We start from the raw sequence: 25,573 nt of genomic DNA on the forward strand, positions 1-25,573 counted from the left end.
AACAGCGGTAGACGATACTGGTAAGTTTTGTTTCTAAAACACATGGTTAATGGCTCACAAAAAGTCGACTTTAGAGATGAAAGTGAAGTACAAACGTTAGGGATGTTAAAGCGCTAGCTAGTGGTATGCTAACAACAAGCTAATAGCAACATTTCCATGTTGTCTCCAACGCTATTTCTCGGTGGTTTCATAAAAGTCAGAACTGAACCCAGTAGCTAACTGAACCCAGTTCCAGTAGACAGGGTTATTGTCCACACTGGGGAGAACGTGTCCCATTAAACCATGGTTTCTTGTTGTGTTCTTTACAGTTGTTGTCCATGGACGAGGAGGCAGATTCACAGCAACAGCACCTGGATTTTTCTTCTCTTCTGTAAAGTTTTGAAAGCATTTTGTATTTGAGCCTAGTTATTTTTTACTTCAGTGTGAATAAACCCATTTGAAATGCATAAAGTTCATTTTGTCTGTGTTTTCTTATGCCTCATAAACTTGAATAACAATACTGCTCTTCTGACCTCACTAATTATCTGTTCACAGACTATTCTTCCATTGTGTTTGTACGTATGTCCAAGAGAAACCCACATATGTATGTTTATGACATATGCCACAGAGTGAATATTTGTGTCTTTCGCCAGTGGATTGCAAGATAGGACTATAAACACAAGAGCAGCAGTTGCTTCTGGGAGAGCGTCTCCAGTACCAGACCCCGTCTTGCTGCACTCTAAAAAATGATTAATAGGCTCAACGTAAAAAAAATTGAGGTAACAATTTCCATTAATCTTTTTAAGTTATTTCAACTTGGCAAATTGCTTAAATGCCACAAGACTTCTCTAGTTAAGTGAACTCTATTACTTTAGTACAAACAACATGATTTGCTTTTTACTCTACGAGCTTAATTAAGTCGAACCAACTTAATTTTAATTGCGTAAAAACCACTCCATTTAGTTATATTGATTTATTGTTTTACTTTTATTCTACTCAAAAGTGTTCATACAAGTAGTTTCTTTAATTTCTTGAGTTGGTCTAACTTATTTCTGTACATCAGAAGAAATTCCACCTGGAAATTCCAGTTATATGACTGACCCGTTTAATTCTCTGTGCAACTACCTTACTAAATGTGTCAGCATGTTAATATCTCAAATGTACACAGTACTATTGTTCTCATGTTCTTGCAGATATTAATTTATATTTGTAAAGCAATGAGGAGTTACATTAAGCAATGTAACTGCAACTAACAATAAACAGGAAAGGGACTGTTTGGCCTATGGCTCTGACTCATGGTACAGTTCTATAAAAAAAATAAATAAATAAAATAAACACAAAAAGGCCAATAAATATTAGAATGCACACATTAACTCAAAATTAACACCAACATCACAACCCTGCTGAACCCCTGCACATAAAAGAACATGTTTTCAACAATATACCCAATACCCACAATGCAATGCAGCAAATACGCGACAATATATACTACAATTTTTAATTAGACAGGAGCAAAATGTGTATTATTCAGTCCTTGAATAATTAAAACTACTGTTGCAGAAACAAAGCTAAATTCTATCAAGCCTTAAAGTTTGGTAAAGTTCTGTGCAAAATCATGTTTCTCCCTTTTTTTTTCTGTGCTTCCCTCCTTTTCTTGTGGTAGGCGTGGTCTGTCAGCAAAACATGTCCAGGCTCGTCAGCTTTGTACTCAGCTTTTAGAGGAAGCTTACAAGATTTTTAAGCTGTACTAACTTAATATATTTCTTTGTTTAGTTAAAAGCAGAAATGTCTGTTCAAAATCAATATGTTATTAAGTTAAGAGTGTTTTCCTTATTTTTCATTTAGACCAACTTAATAAAATAACTTATCATCTGATTTAAATGTGTACATGTAACAAACTTAATTTTTTTAAGCAGAGAAAGCTCTTGATTTTAAGCTTAACTTACTAACCCCATGAATCATTTTTTAGAGTGTGTTCCCCATCATGAAGAAGCAGCACAACCGGGAATAGGTCCAAGAATGTGCACGGCGGCGAAACAAGAGCATGGTTTTTCACAGGAGTCCCGTCCTGTGCTGCTACGTGAGCGTCACGTGATCTTCAGCGTGACGTATGATTGGGTGAAAGTTAGATCGAGTGGCTCCGTACTCCATTGGTTTTGCCTGGTCAAGATGTTATATTGAATTTTTTTAGGTTGAATTTTTTTAGATTGAATTTGAAACACATTGTAATTAAGAATATTGAATTAAAATTTTTTTTTTTGAATAATTGAATTCAGAATATGAAACTCTATGTGTAAAAATACAACCATTCAAAGAAAAAAAAAAAAAAAACATTGCAAAATACAACCTTTCAACCTAAATTATTGCAAAATACAACCTTTCAACCAAAATTATTACAAAATACAACCTTTCAACCTAAATTATTGCAAAATACAACCTTTCATCCTAAATTATTGCAAAATACAACCTTTCATCCTAAATTATTGCAAAATACAACCTTTCAACCAAAATTATTACAAAATACAACCTTTCATCCTAAATTATTGCAAAATACAACCTTTCAACCTAAATTATTGCAAAATACAACCTTTCATCCTAAATTATTGCAAAATACAACCTTTCAATCTCTGATGACACAGATTTGCTTCCATATTTTTAGAGCATGTATTTGCAGAACACAAAACATGGTCAAAATAACAAAAAGATACAGTGTTTTCAGACCTCAAATAATGCAAATAAAACAAGTTCATATTCATTTCTAAGCAACACAATACTGATGACGTAACTTGGGAAAAGTTCAGACATCAGTATTTGGTGGAATAATCATGATTTTCAGTGACAGCTTTCACATGTCTTGGCTCTCCACCATTGCTGTTGGATGACTTTATGCAGCTCCTGGCATAGAACTTCAAGAAGCTTAGCAACGTTCGATGCCTTGTGACCGTCCATCTTACTCTTGATTATATTCCAGAACTTTTCAAAGTGGGTTCATGTTGGGAGATTGGGCTGGCCATGACAGGGTCTTCATCTGGTGGTCTGCCATCCATGCCTTTATTGACCTAGCTGAGGCCAGGAGCATTGTCCTGATAGAAAAAACAGTCCTTAGAATTTGGGAACACTTTCAGAGCAGAAGTCGAGTAGATTTCAATAGTTATTTTTTTAACTCCAATTTGCAGTATTAACAGCACTGTTTTTGCCTATTGTAAAAACACAGTGATAGCCACAGTAGTAGTTTTTATACTTGTTCTTAAGTAAGACATGGATCAGGTATTTATTAAGTAGAATTAGGTGTGCTTGTGTTGGAATTCAACAGACACAAGAATGGAATGACTGTCATACATGCAGACATGCTGATTTCAGAGGAAATTCCAGTGGTCTCTAATTTTTTCCAGAGCTGTATATATATATATATATATATATATATATATATATATATATATATATCACTTGTTAATATTGTAGTGTCCAACTGGACGTCAGAAGGACAGATGAGGGTTTATTCCACTGGTGGCTTTATTGTTAGAACAGTGTTGGTTACTGTTGGCTGTAACCACGCCGAAACAACAGACAAACACGATTACGAATCTTAACTGCTGGATCTGTCTTATCTGCTCTCTCTGCTCACACCTCTCTCTCTCACACACACCGGCTCACTGGCTCCACCCCCATACCTTTCTCATCCACTGATCTGTCCATCATAGCCCTGTACACGCTCAGTGCATTGGACAGTAACTGATGCACATTCAAACAGTAACATTAAAAGAACAATTACTGCAGGGTTGATACTACACATATATCGACATACACATATACACATATCAGCAGTGAACTGCAAACTGCTACCATTGAATCAGTGTTCAAGCCAGTCACGTGGTATATGTGTCAAATGAAGCTTCGGACATCATGGGTCATGTGATCGAATCTATCTATCTATCTATCTATCTATCTATCTATCTATCTATCTATCTATCTATCTATCTATCTATCTATCTATCTATCTATCTATCTATCTATCTATCTATCTATCTATCTATCTATCTATCTATCTATCTATCTATCTATCTATCTATCTATCGCTGCTTAAAACAACTTTGTGCTTTGTGTATTTAATTTTATTAGTGGGCTTTCCTGCAATTAAACTTAAACATTTTAAACATTACAAAAATAGCTGACTTCAGATGGCTACATTCGCGTTGTTTGTTCATGATCTAATATGACTTCTGTTCTGTCTTCTTGCAGTAGGGGTATTTAATCTCATTCAGCAGTTCAATAGACTCAGCGAATGTTGAAAGATTCAGCGAGACATTGTTTCTTGAATGATTCAGCGATTCGGGAACGATTCAGCGGTTCGTGAACAATTCAGCAAATCTTTGATTTGTGAATGATTCAGTGAGTCATCGATTCGTGAATGATTCAGTGAGTCATCAATTTGTGAATGATTCAGCAATTCATCAAGCGATTCATCAATTCGTGAACAATTCAGTGATTCGTGAACGATTCAGCAATTCGTGAACAATTCAGGGAGTCAGCGATTCATGAACAATTCAGAATTGATTCAGCAACTCGGCTGTACTTGGCCCTACTCTGCAGCTCTTTCATTCAGCGGTTCACTGCCTTGACTCGGTCCGTTCATCGCCGGCAACTAGTCTCACCATACAATCAGAGATCTTTCTGTGGAGACTACCTGCTGCATGGTGCATCACACAGCACTTCCACCTCCGATTTTATGAGTGATTCTGACTGGTTTATATTTTTAAAAAGAAACAAAATATTAGCAAATATGCTGCTGAACCAATTCATTTGAGTTTGCGAATTCATTCAACTCATTCACTGAAATTAATCGATTCTTTTGAACGATTCTTTCATGAATCACCCATCACTACTGTGGAGGGAGAGAGGATATTCAGTGGTGTAGCTGAGTACACATTATGTTCAGACGATTTAATTTACTTCGAGTTTAGTTTTCTTCAGATAGGCTAAGCTGTGTTAACTGTTGATTTTTTTTTACTTTCTTTTTGTGAATATTTTTTGTAACACGAGAAGCTTGGTGACATCTTTTGTACTGGGACAATGTTTCTGAGTCTGTCTCCTACTCAAAATCCATTTGTTCTGGCAAGGCTTACCACAAAATGTATTTCTACTGTTGAATGTTAGAGCTAAATGTTTTCATCTAGCACAGCCATCTGGATGAATACTTATACAGCAGAAATAACTACATGCCTCAGTCAGGACCATAATTTACTGTAGCATACTCTGAATACAAATGGATAAAACCCCTCCATCTTTGTGGAAATATCAGTTGTTCTGAGAATTTTTACTGAACACATTGAGAAGAGGATGATGTCATCTAAAATACATTACAATTACTCATATTTATTATCTCATTACATTCAAAACAAAGCTTTTCAACCTAAAACAAACATCACTGTTCAGTGGGAGAGGAAGGAAACTACATTCAGTAGAGACTATGCCACACATTTATTTAATATTTAGTTTATATGAAAGACAATTTTACACACTATACGTAAAAGGGTCTTCTATCTCAATCTTGCTAAATTTTTGGCTGAGTTTAGGTGTTGAGGTGTCTTTTTCTGTTGTCATTTGACAAAAACTGTGTTTTGCAGAAATCTGGACTTACGTTATTACACCATTTAGGAAATAGCGCAAAGATATGTGACACAAGTCTGCTCCCTCAAGTTGGACAGTGTTAACTAAATCAGAATATATGAATATGTAAAACTGGAAGGAATGACCTTGTGATGTTGAGGTGAAAGGCACATCAAAATAGGGCAAAAGGAACAATGTGTTCTTCTGTTAATCTGTTACTTGAAAAAGTAGTTATAGCTTACTTACCCCAATGGAAACTACTCTGGAATGTATTTCTGCCATACATTAAGGTGCTTACACAATGGATTTTAGCCCAACAGGCCAAAGTGAAGAGGTGTGAATTTGAGAGACAGAAAATGAGACTCATTAAGTGTCTGTTAAAGGATAAAGAGGAGGGCCCCTTCATGTAGAATACTGATGATTTATTTACTCCTCTTCCCCATAGTCTCTTTTTCCAACAGAACATTGATGCACTTTTCTGTATTGCAAAGGCCGGAGTAAAACAACTTAGTTTTGACATTAAGCCAGGGATGGAGAGCCTTTCAGGTAAACAGGGGCAGCAGCCCTTTTTTTTTTTTTACCAAAACCAGTGCATGTTGTGCAAATGTGTGCACGTGAGCACCTTCCTATCACAGTTTACCTGGAGAGCATGACTGATTAAGCTGGTGAGCAATCGGAGTCGGACAATTGAGCGTGAGAGCGAGAAGGGAGATCCATCATTGTGAAGGCTCATGCCTGAGCTTGGCACTAGATAAATGGGCTCAGAGGAAGGCTGTGCATGCGCACATGTATGTGTGTATTCACTGTGTGCATGTTTGTGTGAGTCATAACTACACAGTCCCACCATTACAAATAAAACACACATCTAAACACTCAAAACTTACGTTGCTTTTCAACATCAAGAGTACGGCCATTCTTTCTCTTGTCTGTTTGGTTTCAGGTGAGGAGGGAGCAGTGAAGTGGGGGGTGGGGGGGTGGACAAGAAGCAGTAGCATAGTGTTACCTCCTCATGTGCATTATGGATGAGAAATGTCTGCAGTGTTCGATCAGCCGCTCTCTGATGGCTTAAAGGTGGCCTGCCAGGGTTACCTAAGACTGTGTTTCTGTCTTTGTGTGCCTTATGTGTGTGACTACATCTGACAGATAGGAGTCACAAGAGTCATTCCTCCCACACATAAAAAAAGTCCCTTATGAGCTGATAGTTTTATTCATTTACTGTCTTTAATTTAGTACAAATATGCCTAGTTACATGCATAAGACTACAGTTTACACCTACAATCTACTTTTTGGACAAGTGAAGGATATGGACACTGGCCAAGATGCTCCAAGACAGAAATGTTATTGTCCTGTCAAATATATCTATTGTGTTACTGTAACAATACATTGAGGGCTTCTGTCTACATCTCTCCTTTGTCTTGTTACTCTTCTCTGTGAACAGAGAAGTATTTAAGTATAAGATAAGTATTTGCCTCTATGCCATAATGCATGACTCTCACAGTTTCCCTCTTTGTTACTACAACCACTCATATCTGAACACCTACTGGTGACCTGCAAAAGACAACAATACTACAGTTTACCTAAAACATTCACCATACCTTAACTCCTTAATACACATTCATGAACATCACTATCATATCTTTTTTTATGTTAAAGCCCAATGGGGAAAAAAGCCCAATTTATGCAAACTTTAAAATGTCGCCTGGCAATGGATCCAAGATCATATTCTTGGATCATATTCATGCAGCAGTAGATATTCTTGATGTGATGACGATCACTGGGAACAGGGAGGAAACTCCAAGGCAGATACTAAAAATTGGCACCTACCAGGAATGGTGCTTTTTGCTTATCTTCAGATACATCTAATGCACTGTAAGTTTAAAAAATGTAGCTGTAAAAATGTGATGGGAATGTTTGATACCTTTGGCATGCTTTGAGAAAAAACATAGTACACTTACTTTCCCCAGAAGAGCTTCTGATGAACTGAGTCAACCAGTGTGAAATCCTATCTATACTTACTTTACTATCCATGAATGACTCAGGATAGAAGCTAAGACAGCTATTACTATGTGTCTAAAAGGCAATGAGGACTCTCCAAGGCTTTCGGCAGAACTGAACTGCTACATTTACAGCATGCTACAAAGTACACATGTAAACTCAGTTCTTGTAGTAAAAACTACACTTCTATTGTATTTAAAACTTCTATTGTATTTAGATATTATGTTACACTGCACTCTCACACTTACTATCCTCAGTGACCAACAACATTATTCATTCATTTGTTTTCTGTAACTGCTTAATCCTCTGGAGGGTTCCAAGGGGCTGGAGCCTATCTCAGCTCGCATCAGATAAAACCAGGGAACACCTGGACATGTCGCCAGGGCTGACATATAGACACTAACAACCATTCGCTCTCTCTTTCACATTCTTTTATGGACCATCATGTGCACCCAGGACCATCCTGCAATGAATCAACAGTCACTGCACAACCATGTCACCCAACATTATTAATGAAAACTAAAGAAATAAACTAAACTGAACAGCAACAAGAATTTAAGTAAAATGTAAATATGTATAGCCTATAGAGTTTTTATTACTTACTGCTATTATTATTTTCTTTTTATATCGTTTGTCTTTTGCGCTTTGTTTACACATGCATGTTTTTTTTTCACTTTATCCTGTTGCCACCTTGAGCAGTGAATTTTTCAGGTCATTTCATAGAATGCCCAGAAAAACTAAAGAAAAGTCATCCAACAGCCCTGTGTGATCAGACTGGTCATTGCTTTGATAATGGTCATTAGATGCATGACGATGTGATGTATGTTGTACATATGCCAACAGTCTTGAACACACTGAAAGTGATGGCTTTCAAGTCCTTTAACAGTTTACTGTTGGCATAAGTCAATTTAAAACATGGAAAAGCAGACCGAAGAAATGCTCTCTCCCATGGTTTAATAACGATATCCATCAACTCATCAAAAAGAGAGATCTTGCCCTTAAAAGGTCTTTAGTGATGAAAAACAACACCGACCAACTTACCTTCACCAGTCTGAGGAACAAAGTGGTGTCTGAGCTATGGAAGGCCTAGACTAATTACTTCCTCAAACTAACTGAAGAGGCCACTGGCAGCAGTTCTAAATTGTGGCAGCAGATCCATAGACTAACAGACTCAAGCAGACAAAAAAACCCTAAAATAACCAGTCTTAAAGTAGGTAATAACTTAACTGACAGTAATGAGTCAATGGGAAATGTTTTTAACCACTTTTTTAAAGAGTCTGTACATGAACTGGCAAGCCATTTCATATCAACTGACCCTGAGATATTCCATGAAGATTGTGATGCTTCCTCAGGTGGTTTTCACATCAAAGAAGTATCCAGTAATATAGTTAAAAAGGTTATTGCAAACATGTACAACTCAATGTCAAAGGATATTAATAATTTAAACACTGGTTTAATTAATACCAGAAATAGTTCCTACTGCCTATTACTCACTTAGTGAACCCTTCAATAAGAACAAATACATTCCCTGAAAGTTGGAAAAAAGCAATAATTACCTCGATTTAAAAGTTGGAAGACAAGGACATGGTGAGTAACTATAGGCCTATTGTCATTCTTCCTGTAGTCTCAAAAGTCTTGGAGATTTTTGCCATGCAACTGATGGAACACTTGGAGACAGTTGCAGCCAGTTGCTCCATCCACAGCAATTGGGATTTAGACCTAAATATTTCACAGACACAGCTAACTGTTATCTTATGGAGAGGGCCAAGGGTCTGTTGGTCAAGGGACATGCCGTGGGGACAGTGTTCTTGGACCTTAAAAAGGCTTTTGACAGTCAACCACAGTATCCTCTTGGAAACGTTTTAAAATTGCTACAGATGCTATTCAGTAGTTGGAATCCTGTCTGGAGGAAAGACAACAACGTGTTAAGGTAAATGGGAAGAAATCCCAACTTCTCACCAACAGCATGGGAGAACCACAAGGGTACATACTTGGACCACTGTTGTTCACCATGTACATTAATGACATGTCACTAAGTTGTCCAGGTGTCAGCTGCAAGATGTACACATTTATATTCGTATAAGCCTGTGATCGATCTTTGAGGTGATGATTAAAAATGAAATAATTACTGAGGTGAATGAGGTCAAACAATTGGGAATTAGACTAAATAAGAACTTAAAATTTGATGAACAAGTACAGTACATCTGCAAGAAGGTTAAACCAAACCTAAACTGTTTCCATTTTATCAGACGAGACATGTCATGTAAAGCTGCACAGCTTTACATGCACACTATGATTCTCTCCCAACTGTCTTACTGTATCACATCATGATCAAGCTTCTCAAGTCATTCTCAAACCTGTAACAGCAATATACAAACAGGCAATAAAAATTATGGATAAGACACCAATAAGATTGCACCACTGCGGCATCCTGAGAAATCACAACCTTCTTGCATTTGAAAACTTCACAATATACCGTAATATCAGACTGGTTTATAAATGTCTATATAATTACGTCCCATCCCTGTCTTCTGCATTGGTAAAAAGACATTGGAGCCCAAGCCAAGTAAATACACAAGCCTCCTACAATGGTGACTGTATTGTTCCCAGGTGCAAAACATCATTTGGACAGTCTGCCTTTTCAGTAAAAGGGGTTAACCTATGGAACTCTCTACCCACTCACTTGAAACTGGAGACTGATGCAAATGCTTTTAACGGAGGGCTCAAAGCATGGCTAAAAGCAAAACAACTATTGTTGTGATCATGAATCTTGCCTGTTTTATTTCTTATTGTTGATCATATGCTCTGTGTTTTTAGACAAGCCACCTATGAACTCGTGTTGAAAACTAGCACGTCTGCTATATACACCCAAGCAAAGCATCTGGTCTGTCTTTTGGGACAGTTCTCAATGTACTTGTGATGTCCATATCAAATAAAATAAATTTAATTAAATTAAAAACCAGTGAGACAGAAATGACAAACACCTCTGTAACTCTGTATGCAGAGTTGTAGCCTTTCACAAGATATTTTTGTGTGGCGGATTACAGGTGTGTGTCTGTGTGTCCATGTCTACAGTATAAACAGGTGAAAGTGAAATTAACAGAGGGGAGGGTAAAATTGGCAAAGCCCACCTCACAAGCAACATCAGAGAAGAGACAGCTGGCGCCATCCCTCTGCATCTCTCCCCATGTCTTTTTTTTTTACTTTCTCTGACTGGTAAGATGGCATTCAGACTACATGTGAGCCCCACATTCTGATAGTTATCATCTTTCTTTCTCTGTCTCTTACTCTGTCTCTACCACATACAAATCTACAGTTTTGTCGTTCTTAGAGGTTGCACTTGTATTCCTGTTCTCTTTCTCTGTTTCCTTCTCCTCCTGCTGTTCTGCTTTCTAACTACAGGTGGAAAATGTCCAGCAGATACTTTGGCCATAGCCCAGGGACTGCTGACTTTATTACCACAGCAGGACTTTATCACCATGAAAGCTGTCTGTCGTTGTGGCGACCAGCATCTTGTTACCTGGTTCTGGTCCAGTTGGCAAGTGTGAAGACATAAATCCAAAGGACAGAATTCTCCAAGGGTTTCCCTCATTTAATTTTCTCCAAAGTGCAACATAAATGATAATTCAGATTTATCTTCTCTCTTTTGAAAACATTCTTTTTCTTTGTAGCATGACTATGCCCCAAACATAGGTTAGTAAAGACAGACATGGACCTTATTTTCAACCTTTTCAGCTCATATGAACAAAAAAAGTGGTCTCAAAGACTCAATAGACACAAACTGTAAAATCAGTTTGGAGGGTCAAGTCCTACACTATCATATTCTGAATTAACATAGGTATTCAGTCCCAGACAAACTGACACCAAGCAAGAAAGGATTATCAAAATGATTCTAATGCTTAAAAATTTGAATTGAGGCCCACTCAAAAATGTACAACACCAGTGCCTCCTATAATGCTCCTACTATCAAAGAAAACCCATATAAATGAATATTAAACAATATGTCTTATCCTTTTATGCTTCTATAAGTCTTGACATATGAAATTGCACATCCAAATGAGGTTTATGCACAGCCCCACTATTTCATGAACTTAGCTCCTTTATTTCCTGTCTTTCATTATTGGACACACTTATTAATCCAATTGTGTTAGCTACTTCTTGTTGTGACTACTGTGGTCAGGCATACCTGGATTAATAAGTGTGTCCAATAATTAAAGACAGGAAATGAAGGAGCTGCTTTAAATTCAGGAATCCCATTACACATACACATAATTCATTTTTAGGTACCTATCTATTTTTCTTTTCTCTCAACCAAAACTAACCATACCCACCCTCTTCACACACAGACATTACTCAGTTATTCTGACGCAATTGGTTCTTTTCCTACCATCTTTGCGATAGAGATCGATCTCCACTTTCCTTTCTTCCGATCCCAGCAGGGCTTGCGCCATCTGTGCAATGGCTAGCCGCTTGGTGTCAGGTCCATACAAGAAGTTACATGTGCAGGGTTTCTGCATGATCTCGGCACGTGAGTAACCACACATGTGGCAGAATCCATCATTGCAGAAGATGATGGCGCAGTTCTCCACCCTTGCATTGGCGATAACAAACTTGCGACCTGTGGAAGGAGGAAAAGAGCCATTTTAAATGGACATTTTAATATAATTTGCTACTAAATAGTTATGGTATGTTTTCTTAAAATGTCAATCTAATTTGAAGTAAACTTTTGGAAAATAGCTAAACAAAAACACAAATTATGTGCGTCTATATAAACTCGTTTGGAGTGACTAATTAAGGCTGTGCTGTGTTGCACATTACATATGTTCATGAAAATGCTCACCTATTATTTTTTTCAAAAATCTAGACTCCGGAATTATATAACTGCATGGACTGAATATCAAATATCTTATAGTGGCCACGGAGCACAGCCAGTGATTTCGTGAATCACACAGAGCTGTCAAACAGACAACGTTCAGAGTACAGAATTCAGACCCCAGCACTCAATACACAACTGACACAGGACTGACACAGAGCTGAGAAGTCACACGGCACACTGCTGCATCTAAATCAAAATCAAATTAAATTTTATTTATATAGCGTCAAATCATAACAAAAGTTATCTCATGAAGCTTTACATATCGAGTTGGTCAAAACCAGACTCTAAGCCAATTTACAGAAACCCAACAGAATCCTCCAGGAGCAAACACTTGTGACTGGTGACAGTGGTGAGGAAAAACTTCCCTTTAACAGGCAGAAACCTCGAGCAGAGCCAGACTCCTGGAGGATGGCCGTCTGCCTTGACTAGTTGGGGTTAAAGAGAGAGAGAGTAAAGGAGGAGAAAAAGAGAGAGCGATAGGGATAGAGAGAGACTGGGGGAGAGGGGGAGAAGGGGGGAAGTAGGGGGAGACACATGGATGCAGTTGATGCACAGATAACTGAACTAGAACTGTCAAAAGTAGATCAGCTGGTGTTAGTATAATTACTAGAAACCAGAACAAAGATCCATGACTGTTAGTACTACTACTACAAATACAAGTACTAAGAGTGGATATACTACTATTACAACACTTAGTACAAGTAATAGAAACCTCTACCATGGAACTATATAATAAACACTATCATAACTATGTGGATAACACATAGCTCCACCCACCTTCTCCAGCCTCAATCTCACTGACTGCACAGAGCAAAGAACATCATAAAACAACATATAAAGCATTTGGAACAATAATTCCTAAACTATACTATATACAATCACTAATTTGTTGTTTCTTCCATCAATTACCACAGTACTGTGGTAGCAAAATGCACAAAAAGAATGCATTGAAGTATATACCATATATCACCACAGCATCAAATCAAATTTTATTTATATAGCACCAAATCCTAACAAAAGATGTCTGATGACACTTTACACATAGAGCTGGTTGAAACCAGACTCTCAATCCAGTTTACAGAACCCAACAGAATCCTCCAGTACAAACACTTGTCATTGGTGACAGTGGCGAGGAAAAACTTCCTTTTAACAGGCAGTACTGTGGCAACAATAGGCTAATGAGTTCATGTAAAAGTATCCATGATTGGCTCTAGTGATGCTAACATTTGATTGGCTCTGTGGCAATACACAAACCTATTTCGTGGCACAGTACTGTGGCAGTAGCCACTGCCATTAGTACTTGACCAAAAAAGTCTTTAATATGATGTATTTTTCATGGCATAAATGCATTTCAATGTGAGGCTGATATCATGGCTGTTGCTACATAATCAGCTTGTCATTTAATTGTATGTTTAAGTCATCTTATGGAGAACTTACAAGTGTGTGAGTGCCATAGGTTTTGAATATGTGTGTTTATAATTGCAGTTAAAAGTGTAAACCTCACATTTAGACCCCTGTGTAGCTCCATGTCCCACAAAGCTCTGATGTTTGACTCTTTGGAAACCACTTATTGCAGAAGGAGCCATTTAGCTCCACGACTTCTACTCAGTGTCAAAGGACGATCCTAATGCACTCCAAGAGCCTCAACAAACACTCACTATTCTGCATACTGTAATTGCACAAACACGCTACCATTTCACTTGTAATACATCAGGAATAAATTTTAACTGTCCGGTTTGTGTGTGGTGAATGGAATGACTGTATTGTTGACACAAAACTCAAATGTGTGTGTGTGTGTGTGTGTGTGTTCATGTTGCATCATTGTGACAGTCTGTTAGGTTGATAGATGGCTTCCGCTAAAAAGCCTTAAGGCCCTGATGAGTACCAATGTTCCCTGTGACTTTCACTTAGCACTAGGCCCCACTGTGAGGAGGCAGTGCACTCATAAATAGTCATATGAATCGTTAGAGGGAAGATGGAAAGACGACAGCTGGGAGCTGGATAAGAATGAATAAGCAGAAAGACTGTGGGAAGAAAGAATGACAATAAAAAATATGATCAAATGAGAAAGGGATGGTAGAAGTGTTTCACTTGAAATTAACGCTGAAATAGTACAAATAAAGATTAGAGTTCAGGGCTAATAGAGGACGTAGATGATTGCTTTGTTTGACAGACAGATGTGTATGACAGCTCACTAGCTGAATCAGACTTCTGTTTATTGATTTTTTATTTTTTAATTTTTTTTGGTCATAGTAATGGTTAATGTGTTGCATTAACAACAGTGTCAAATGGTTTTCTTACATGTTCTCCTCCCACTACCATGGCTTCACGCTTTTCTCCAAAAATAGTCAGTTCTGGCCCCAAAGTGCCAACATGGCAAAGACACAAACACAAAGTCCACGTTTCAAAACATGAGTCCAAAAACCAATTGGTAGTGTTGTCTGATGTAGTCTTTGGCCTGTACCTGTAAACATGTTGGTAAGAATCAAACCAATGATTTCACAGATATGTGTTCCAGGTAACCAAACTGTTAAGTGGTTTTAACTAGGAGCTAGATCAGGTTACTTCGCTGTGAAAAGCCTTTTAATTTTATGTCATGTTACAGTCTTTTTCTTCAGTTAAGCTCTTCCAGCTGTCGTTTAAATAAATAAAAAATAGCCATCGCAAAGTTCAAGGTTATGTTATTAATATGAGGATATGATAATTCAAGATTAGGAATTAGAGAATTAAGTGGTCAATAAACTGGTTGTAGACCAGCAAAGAACAAGGTTTCCTGTCTGAGTGCCAATTCTTGGGTTGAAGAAATACAGGGAGCTCAATTCAGGAATAGGCACAAGCTCTGAACCTGTCCTGAAACTGCCTCATTGGAAAATAGCTAAATAATAAATAGAAGTTTTGAAGGCTTTCTTGTTCATATAGCTTAGACAAGGCAGCTTCTGTGCCAAAGTAAAGTGAATATGCATCTAACACTCCATATTTTTGCCCCATTAAAAAGGATGAATGAAAAGGGTGAGTGTGTGGGCATGATTTAAAAATCCCTTTAAACTATTTTCAGAGATATCCAAGATTTCTGCTTGAAATAACATTTTGTCATGTTCTGCAGGAGTTTAATATAAAGAAAATGGTCAATGGGAGAGTCTCCAAACACATCTGAAGGCTCTAACAAGGCTATATTACGAGTGAAGGATGCAGCAATTATAGTAAGAATAAGCTGTTTGAAACTAAGAAAACAACTTAACCTACTACAGATTGTGGATGTTCTTACTTAGCTGTGAGGAAAAAAACTTTAACTCTAACACAATAATTGTTTCAGTAACAGAGTCGCCAATTTTAACACATAATGGCACTCAAAAAAGTAGTCTGTCAGTAGTCTGTCTTTTGGTAATTTCCATTCCATGTTGGGAGATCCTCGCAAAGGCTGCTGGTGATAAATCTTTCTCAAGGACGTGAGGCTGTGAAAAATGAAGAACACCTCATTGCTGCATAGAACAGATATATTTTTTGTTCCTGTAATTGCTTCTTGCTCAGGATGTCAAGACTTTTGACCTTGATCATAGTGTAACGAAAACAGATGGCCTGGGCAGCTAGGTGTCTAAATCTCAGAGAAAGGTTGAAGGATGATTACAGAGAGCCTTGTGTTTGGTTTTTGCAAATGTAGACAGTTTGAAAGTTTGTTGTGTTGAGCTATGTTGTGATTTCCAGACAGATGCTATCAAACTGAACACTACTAAGAATCAATACTACTGTAATAGCTCAGGGCAACTTATTCTTTAGAAACTCTTATATATAAACAACAAAAAAAGACTAATAACTGTAAGTTTTAGTCAAGCTGTAGACTGGACAACACTGACAAATAAATCTAATAATTGTAGATAAGAATAACATAAATCATACAGTTTGATTAAATTTCATTAAAATGTGTTTTCCAAAAAAGTATCACCTGGTAAATAAAATATGGGTCTAAACTTGTCCTATATTAATATGACATGCTAATTTCATAAAAGCTTTCCCATGATTACTTTACTGTTTGCTTATTGTCATTGTGTCTTTTTTTAATCAATTCAACAATTTCTGTAAAGCCCTGTGAGGCAAATTTGTTGTGATATTGGGTTCTATAAATAAAATTGAATTGAATTGAATTGAATGTGTTGCCATGATCTCACACTAAAGGCAGAAATTACATTTTTTTTTTTGTTGAGGAGTTTTTTTTAAGCAAGTTAGAAATGGTGGCTCAAAGATCCATTGGAGCTATAATTAACCTAACCCTACCCTAACTCTGTAATGTTACTACAGCACACAATCAATGATGCTTCTTACACTAAATTGTGGTTAGGTTATGCTAGTCAGTAATAGAAATTGTTTATGCAGATGCAGTAAAAGGAAACTTACTCTAACTTACTCTCATCATGTTTGACATTTCAGAGAGGTTTTCATATGTTTGCATGCCTCCAGGTTAGAGATGCAGACAAGAGTACTGCCTCCTGCTGTGGATAAAGGGACAAGTTAGTTACCTAAAATAAATCACTTTAAGTGTGGCCTGTGCTATAGCTACAATGTTTCTATTGTTTATCGTCTGTCAGACAACATTGGCTGACAGGTAACCTATGCAATTCCACCAGACTCCCTTTAGAAAACCAGTAATTTTACCTCATAGAACAGGAGAGTGGGGTTTTTCAGTACCTCTATTGGGTAACTTGTCAAAGTTATTTGGTGGCTTTCATGTTTTAACTTGTTAAATAACAATTTTAAAATAGATGTTGGTGGTTATTCTGGATCAAAACTAATCAGGGTACTCCTCTGTACTGCCAGGTAAAATTACTGTTTTTGTCATGGGTGTTTCGTGACTTTAACAATTATGACACAGCCTCATCAGAAAGGATTGTCTTTTTTGTTTTTAGGTGACAGCTATTTTACTGCTCTTCCCATCCACATTGGTGAACTTCTGTGCTTTTCCACGTCCAGCAGAACTTCAGATATTATCACATTGATGTCCCAAAGCTGGAACATGTTTATTTTTGCTTTACAAGTACTTTAAACAGAGGTCAGTTACATATGACCTGCAAAGTGAATATCACCCAAAGCTAATATTTGTGGACAAAGTATGACATGGAGTGCACAATTTGTGCAAGAAATTCATGCAGTTGCTCTAAACCAAGTTAGTGTTACTAAATAATTCAAATCTCTACTTCAAGAATGACCCCCACACACACTTTCACCCGTCTCAGCTAAACTGTAGGGCCTCACTCACTGTTTTCATCTCTTCTTCTTTGTGGCATTTCAGGTTGCAGTCTTCAATTCACTAATATTTGCCTATAGCTATCCAACAACCTGCCTGTCTCTATCTTCCTCCTTAATAAAAGTACCGTTCTCTTGTATTATTGACAGTGAATTCATTATAGTAATAAATGTCAAAAGATAATTCATAGACAAGATCTTCCTCTACCCATTGGCAAAATTTTGGGAGGAGGTAATACATCATACACCATGTTCTCCCCACAATGAATGAATGAATGAAATAACACACACTGAAGCCATTTTTCCCTGCTAAGTGTGACCTGATTATGGAGCAGCCCCAGAACAGGAATTACTCATTAATAAGGAAGAGGATAGACGGTCATTATTTCATGTAAATTATGCTTCAGAGGCAGTTCAGAGCAGTCACATGTGCAATTCCCCCTCTGACCTACCGATTTAAGTCGTTTTATACCCATTGTGAAGACGGCAGTCTGCCATACTCAGACATTTCTGCGCACTTCATTTTATTTAGCCATTCATCGGCTAATTATATTCAACAGTCCATTCAAGAGTTTTTTTTTTTCCTGTATTGAATTGTTATGGTGGAACTATTCAGCTCATACACTTGTTATTGGAGTAAGTTGGAGACTAAATGATTGATACATAGTGAAAAGAATTGTCTCAATGTCAAGCCATAATTTGGAGTATGTGATTAATACTGAATGAGTATACTGTTGTGTGTGTACTCTCTCAGCAGCAAGTATGCATGAGGAATTTCTAAAAGAACAAATGAAGCAGAAGGCGAAAACAAGGTTAAAACTGAATAAGAGAGGAAGGAGTAAGAAAAAACATACTTTGACCCTGTGATAAAAATGCACGGACACAGCACATACATCACCAACTGATAGATAAAAGACCTCTAATCAAGAGAAGATGAACTCCGAGCACACAGCCTGCCGATGGGTTTAAGGGTGGTCTACTTTTATACTTCGCACTGATATTTTTAACTAGCTTTGTATGTCCACATGATGTCTGGTTGCTAGTGATTTTTAACCCATACATCTCCATATCCACCAATGACCAAAAGCATCTACTGATCTAAAATGTTTAACACCTGTTGAGCCACGAATCCTATTAATACATGTTGTTACAGCCCCAGCCTACTGCTGTGTATGTGTGCAGGTTCTGTGTTGTAGGTCTGTGTATGTTGCAGGGTTGATTACTGATCTACAGCACCTGCATGCTGCTGCATGAGGCAGACTTAAGTCAGCTGGATCAGCTTCACTAGGTGTGCTGCTCCTTCATTCTGCATGGACCTCCACCCTGCCAGTGGATTCCTCAGTTTTTAGTTTTAGATGCTGTTAACATGCACCACACATTTGGAACTACATCCAAGCACCACCACACTACTGACATCCACATTCACACCCCATTTTGTACTTTTGTTTATTTTTTGTTTAAATAAATATCTTAACTCTGTTTCTACACCGTGCAGCCTTTCTTTTTGTTGCAGTGTGAGCCAGTCGTAACAATGTAAAAAAACTGGTTTAAAACAGAGTTTGTCATCTTTTCATGGTCATCAGATATGACCTGTTTGGACATTCAGAGGCTCCGTAGTGAATGTGGAAACACCTTATACAACATTGATTTGCCAATTAAACCCATGGAGTTTGATAAATTACGGTGAATGCAGACACTCAGGAGGCAGAGTGGGTTGTCCAGTAACCAAAAGGTTGGCAGTTCGAATTTTGCTCTGCCCTAGTCATGTGCCATTGTGTTCTTGGGAAAGAAACTTCAGCCTCCAGTGCTGCTACTCACACTGGTGTATGTGTATGTAGTTTACCATCACCAGACAATGAATGAATGATGGACCCATTGCACATGCTTTGACTATGCATTAATAGAATATCAAATCTATTATTATCTTCAGTTAATTATATATTTTCCTGAAAAAGTTACTTTTTCTTCAGATTTTCTCCGTTTTTGATATAACCCTCAACTTTAATTTGAGCTTTTATGAACATCTATATGATCAGTAAATTAAATATAGGAAAATACCTGATTTTCACTTAAAAACACAAAATACAGCGTATAATATTATATACTAATAAATTTATGATAAATGATGACAAATCACTTTAGAAAGGAGAACAATTCATTTGGGAGGTGCCACAAAACTAGCACTGGGCCTTAATGAATTAAACACTGCGTCTTTCCTGGTTAAATAAAGGCTATATAATAATAACATTTTTAAAAAATATATACATCATTGTGTCAGATGGATGAGAATGCTGAAAAAAGTGAATGCTTAACATAGTGAGTGCACCACGAGTGTACTTATTTTTGTAGAGTCAGTGAAGCATGTGGGCCAGTGACACCACTGTCTGAATCCTGTTTCCTACTGCTTCCTCCTGTAGTCACACACTGGGTCATTTTTAAACCACATTTTGTCTTGTTGAAAGGTCTCAAATAAACTGTGGAAGGGTACACTCAGCAACAATCTGTATTTATCCTGGAATCAAATGACTCAGTAGTCAGGTATTTTTTCTACTCCAGCTCCAATCAGCAGTGATAGAAACAAAACACCTGCTTTATAACACCTTTTCCAGCGTGATGCTATGATGCATAATTTGTAAATAACCAGTTAGGAAAGATTTTTGTTTTTTACTGTCAGAAACAGTGTGCAACAGAGTTTGTGTTCCTCAAATTGTGGACGATGTAAAGCTGGCAAGACAGCAAGATGATAGGGTGTCCTCTGATTTAGGTGGCATTTAAAGGTGGGGTCCGAGATGTTTTCCTAGAGAATTTTTTACTATATTGCTTACAATCCCCTTCACACCCCAATTACAAAAAAAAAACACCATCCAATCATTTTGAGCGCCCACTTGAAATGATTGAACAGTGATATGTCTATCAAACTCAACTGCCATTCCCCCCCACCCCACCCCACTTCGAGCATAAATCGTGTGTCCTCAAAGGCTTGGAGTGCTTGTACAGGAAACGAAGCCAGAGCCGGAGCTTGGCAATCTTAGTTATATTAGGATGGAAAGTTCACCGGCAAACTGTTTTCTCACGATCATAAATCACTAGGAAATGTAGCGTTAGTCAGATATGAACTGGGGTATGCATGGGGCCGGAGCCGGAGCCTCAGCCAGGGTCAGAGCCAGAGCTGGGGCCTGGGCCGGGCCGGGCCGGGCCATAGCCGGGGTCGAATTGTTGCTGCGCAGCGCATCCAGTGCAACAATACAGTACAAGCCTCTAAAAATCTGATGCACACTTGAGTGTTTCTCTCAAGTGCATGACATAAAATATCAAGTCAGGTGTAACCTGAATCACCCTCCAAGGGGAACTTCACTATGTCAACAGCATCAGGGGCATCCTCAAAGTATGTGCTTGCACTTAAAGGATTGTTTACATCTCGTCCTGTGTTTTTGAAATCAGTCTATGTTTAATGGCAGGTAAAGTCTCTCAGGGTGTCACAAATCCTAAAGTCTGTGACGAAATTGTTTTTTCCATTTCTCTTCCTCCCTCCCTACAAATGTTCACCACTCACAGCCACAGATAAAAAGTGATTTTGCCCAATTTTCCAACATAAAGTGAGCATCCATCAATGCTGCACAGCACATTGATAACTAGAAAAGTAATCGCAGACCTCTGCCGAGGCAGATCAGTCTTCCCCCACCCCACCCTGATCACCACTAAAATTTTATCATTTGTTCTTTGTGCCAGTGTCAACATTTCCTGAAAATTTCATGAAAATCCCCCTCCAATCACCCCCAAAATTCAATCATTTGTTCCTTGTGCCAGTATCAACATTTCCTGAAAATTTAATCAAAATCCTTCCATAAGTTCTTGAGTTATCTTGCTGACAAACAAACAAATAGACAAACAAACCCCGATGAAAACATGACCTCCGCTGTTCCTTGGCAGAGGTAACAACTATGTTCATTTTTCCATGCGTTAGGCATGCAACTATCACAGCTACCCCCTCCGCTCTTTCGCAAAGCAAAAATATCATCTATCAGAACTGAACATCCTGGGTTCAACAGGCTTTTCCCACAGGAGACATAAACCGGTGGAAGGCCTGTTCAGATATTCATGGAAACAGTGCAGATCTGTTGTGTGGATGCGCTTGATAGCCTGCCTCCATGAATTAGCGGCAGCAGCAGCCCTAAGAGGCTCATAAAGCTTGATGGGTTTGTCTGGCTGCAAGGAGCATTAGGTAATTCAAAGGCAGGGATGTGTGTATATATGTGAGTATGTTGTACATTTCATTTTCCAGTCTGTGAATGAGCGGCTTTCAATCACTGATAATAACAAAAGGACTAAAGAAAATGCTTTTGCCAAGTTGTTTGTTTAAAGAGCTCAAGTCCTAGGAAGAAAAGGCTATGGAGAAGTATAATTACTTTTCTGAATAGAGGTAAAACAATGTAGTTTTGATATGGACATCATGTATTTAGAAAAGAAAGTGAAGGACAACATATCAGAGTGCAAAAAGGGTAGGGGAAATAAGCAGAGTCAAAATAAGGTATTAAAAGAATGATCCAAGGCATCCAGAAGAGCAACAGAACGGACACAGAACCCATAATGAAAAGACTAGTTAGAGAAGGTGTATCTTTTTGCCTTCATATTGGAAGATTTTTACCAATACTGTTTATACACTGTAAGACTGGATAAGTTGAGTGTACTTAAAAAATCTGAGCAAACCTGTTGCCTTAAAAAAATGTAACTAATAAGTAATGAAAACTTGCGTGTATTAAACTTAAATGCTTAATTTGAATGGAATTGCTATTTTAAGTACAACACACTAAATGCCAAGTTAATTAGGCCCGAGCTGAGTAAAGCCGGCGCAGGGCCTATTGAGTCTGCAGTGGGCGCATGGGGACGAAATCGCCAGTGACGCGGTCTCCTTTCGCCACTGTCGCCACTCTCACACACATTCACATTCACGACAGTGAGACCTTTAAGAACATGTACATGACATGTGCACAAACCACATATTTACACCTGCTTGGAATGAATGGGAGTCAATGGGACACGCCCAGTCGGGGTCAGTCACCATGACCATTTGCAGACATTTTTATGGTTGATTGTCTTTCAAACTAAAGATGAATTCCCACTTATTTCAAAGATAATACAACATGTTATTTTCAGCTGACATGCATGCATCTTCTGTCAGAAAGGTGTTTGTTTGCCTTTTTATTACTGCTATAGTTAAAGGTGGGGTATGAGATCTTAGAAAAACGGTTGGACCAAGCTACATTTTGAAAATATTCAATTCAAAAGTCCAAACCCCTTTCTTCAGACATCCCCCTGAGGCCACGTCTCCAGAGTACTGGCACACGCAAGGCTTGTTCTCGAGGGTTCATGGGAGCTGCACAGCAACAATTTGCCCAGCTCCAGCTCCAGCGGCTCTGGCTCCAATTCTGGTGGCTCTGGTGGCTCCGGTGGCCCCAGCGGCTCCAGTGGCCCCATCTCCAGCTGCCCCGATCCATGCATACCTCATTCAGTCTCCTCCAACACCTCCGCTCTAACAGAACAGCCCCAATTCATACCTATCTGGCTAACGTTACATTTCCTAGTGAGTTTTGCCGGTGACAAAACAGTTTGCCGGTGAACTTTCCATCCTAATATAGCCAAGCTCTGGCTCTGGTTTCATTTCCTGAACAAATGCTCCAAAACTCTGAGAATGCACGATTCATGCATGAAACAGGGGTGCGTGAGGGGGGAGGGACAAATGGCAGGTGAGTTAGATAGACATATCACCATTCAATCATTTTGACTGGGCGCTCAAAGTGATTGGATGGTGTTTTTTCAGTCCTATCTGCTCCACATTTGACTACATTTTTTTTTTTGTGTTAGAGTATTTAATTAATTGGTTGTAATTGGGGTATTAAGGGGATTTTAAGCAATATAGTAAAAAATGCTCCAGGAAAACATCTTACACCCCACCTTTGAGCTCCAAAAAGTAAGGATATGGATATCGAATTTCGGCACACATTCGCCATGTCATTGTTTTGATTATATTATTCTATGACATAAAATTGATTTCCATAATTTTTGGACACATTTTTTGGACGTTACTGAACCAAGACCTGACCAACCGAAGCAATTCCAGATCAGAACACTGCCCACACAGGCTTTTCCTGTAGGTACTAGGCATGGTGGGTAATCACTTCACCTGCCTCTTTTCTCACTCAGATGTGCCATTCACTCCAGAACAGGGTCAATCTGGACTCATCACACCTCATGACTTTTTTCCATTGAAACACAGTCCAATTTTTAAGCTCTCTATTAAACTGATGGTTGTTTCAGAAATGAGAAGCTACTCACTGCATCAGTTAAAGGGTTAAAGAACTTGTTGAAGCTGAAACATATGACTTCTGTAAATATCCAATGGAAGGATCTGAACTATTTGCTAAGATAAATCCAGGTGTGGACATTTTCTGGCCAAAAATTTCTCATGACATTGATATTTATTATTTTCAGTGGTTGTTGCTTCTGTGCCCCATTTCAGATGAAATTTTTGGCCTAAAGAGTAAGGAAAAAAGAAAGAAAATAACCGTCTAAATCAGAAGAAAGTGAAAGTACGGCATTAGAGGATCGAGGGCACTCAGCAGCTAGTTTGGATGTATTATATCCATGTATATGTTGAAGTGAGGTGCATATATGATCATGTTCCTAAATTGATCTGTGACATTTGAAATGTGACATTTCCATCAGTGTGGAAGGTATAGATTGCTCTGTCAACAGCTCACTTTAACAGAATCAGTATGTTTCTTATGTATACCCCTATGTGCACTCCTGTAGGCTGAGATAATCAAAAAGCTGTCCTCAGTTCTCTTTGGTTTGGGTGACCACTCCTTGATTTCTGTGCAATTTCCCTCTAATGAGCCTCTGAAGTTAGCTGGAGGGGTAGCTGATGGAGAGGTTGATTAAAGACAATCTGCTGCTGCTTAGGAGGAAAACACCATTTCATATTTCTACTGCGCATACACACTCATGCATATGGAGAGAGATTCATCGGATCAGAATTGCCTTTATTGTCATTTGACAGTACAAAGTACATCAAACGAAACTGAGTTTGATGATTAGGGACATTGGGCCATTGCTCCTACTAGAGCGCTACCACAAACCCTTTTCTTTGAAAGAATTACAGTGAAGATAATGCAAGCACATACATCACATACATTAGACATAAGACACTATAAGCACAGTACACGTGGTCACGTGATGGAACTTTTTCAATGGATTCGGTTGTGGGAGGGGGACAGGAAGAGAAGAAGAATGTTGTGAGGCAGACAAAGATGGGGGGGGGCGGTTTAAATGCTTGTATGTGGTGAGTCCTTGAAAGTCTGTTTGTGTATGAAAAATAAGAAACTCAGACTATCAGTTCATTCAGTCCTGAGTCTTGGCCTTAGAAGGATGTTTTGACTGCAAAGGAACAGATTAAACCAGAGTGGCTCCAACTGCTTTACCGGCTCCCAGAAGGAACAAAATTAAATGGGGAAAAATGATTTGATTTCTGCTTAATTTAGTTATAACTTAATTTTTGTTATAACTGGGCCTCAGCATTAACTCCTCACTTCAGCGCAGGTAGATCCTCCTGCACAGTTCGTCCATTTTCCCTCAGTCCCGCAATTTGCCGGAGCGCATCCACGGTCTGTTCAGCGATGTAATCCAACTTTTGTGTGAGTCCACAGCTCATCCAGCCAGGTTTCGCAGGCAATCGTCCGACTGTGTCACCATCCACTGTAATACCTTCACATTGTCACTAACCACTCCAAAGTGCTCCTTAATTTTGATTGTCAGCAGAGGGGTCTCTTTGTGTGCTGCTGTCTTTCCAACTTTATGATAAACCAGGGCAACTCCAAGACCAAT

At 38.4% G+C, this 25,573-nt stretch overlaps 1 protein-coding gene across 1 annotated transcript in view; it reads right to left on the minus strand.

The window, feature by feature from the left end:
- The window catches only part of kcnh2b (potassium voltage-gated channel, subfamily H (eag-related), member 2b), a 463,037-nt gene that overhangs the window by 388,838 nt on the left and 48,626 nt on the right, over positions 1-25,573 (minus strand). The window contains exon 2 of the mRNA XM_030122825.1: positions 11,969-12,199. Within this exon, the coding sequence (XP_029978685.1) occupies positions 11,969-12,199 (231 nt within the window). The remainder of the gene's footprint in view (positions 1-11,968; positions 12,200-25,573) is intronic.

The sequence above is a fragment of the Sphaeramia orbicularis genome, chromosome 20 (assembly GCF_902148855.1).
Source record: "Sphaeramia orbicularis chromosome 20, fSphaOr1.1, whole genome shotgun sequence".
Classification (NCBI taxonomy): domain Eukaryota; kingdom Metazoa; phylum Chordata; class Actinopteri; order Kurtiformes; family Apogonidae; genus Sphaeramia; species Sphaeramia orbicularis.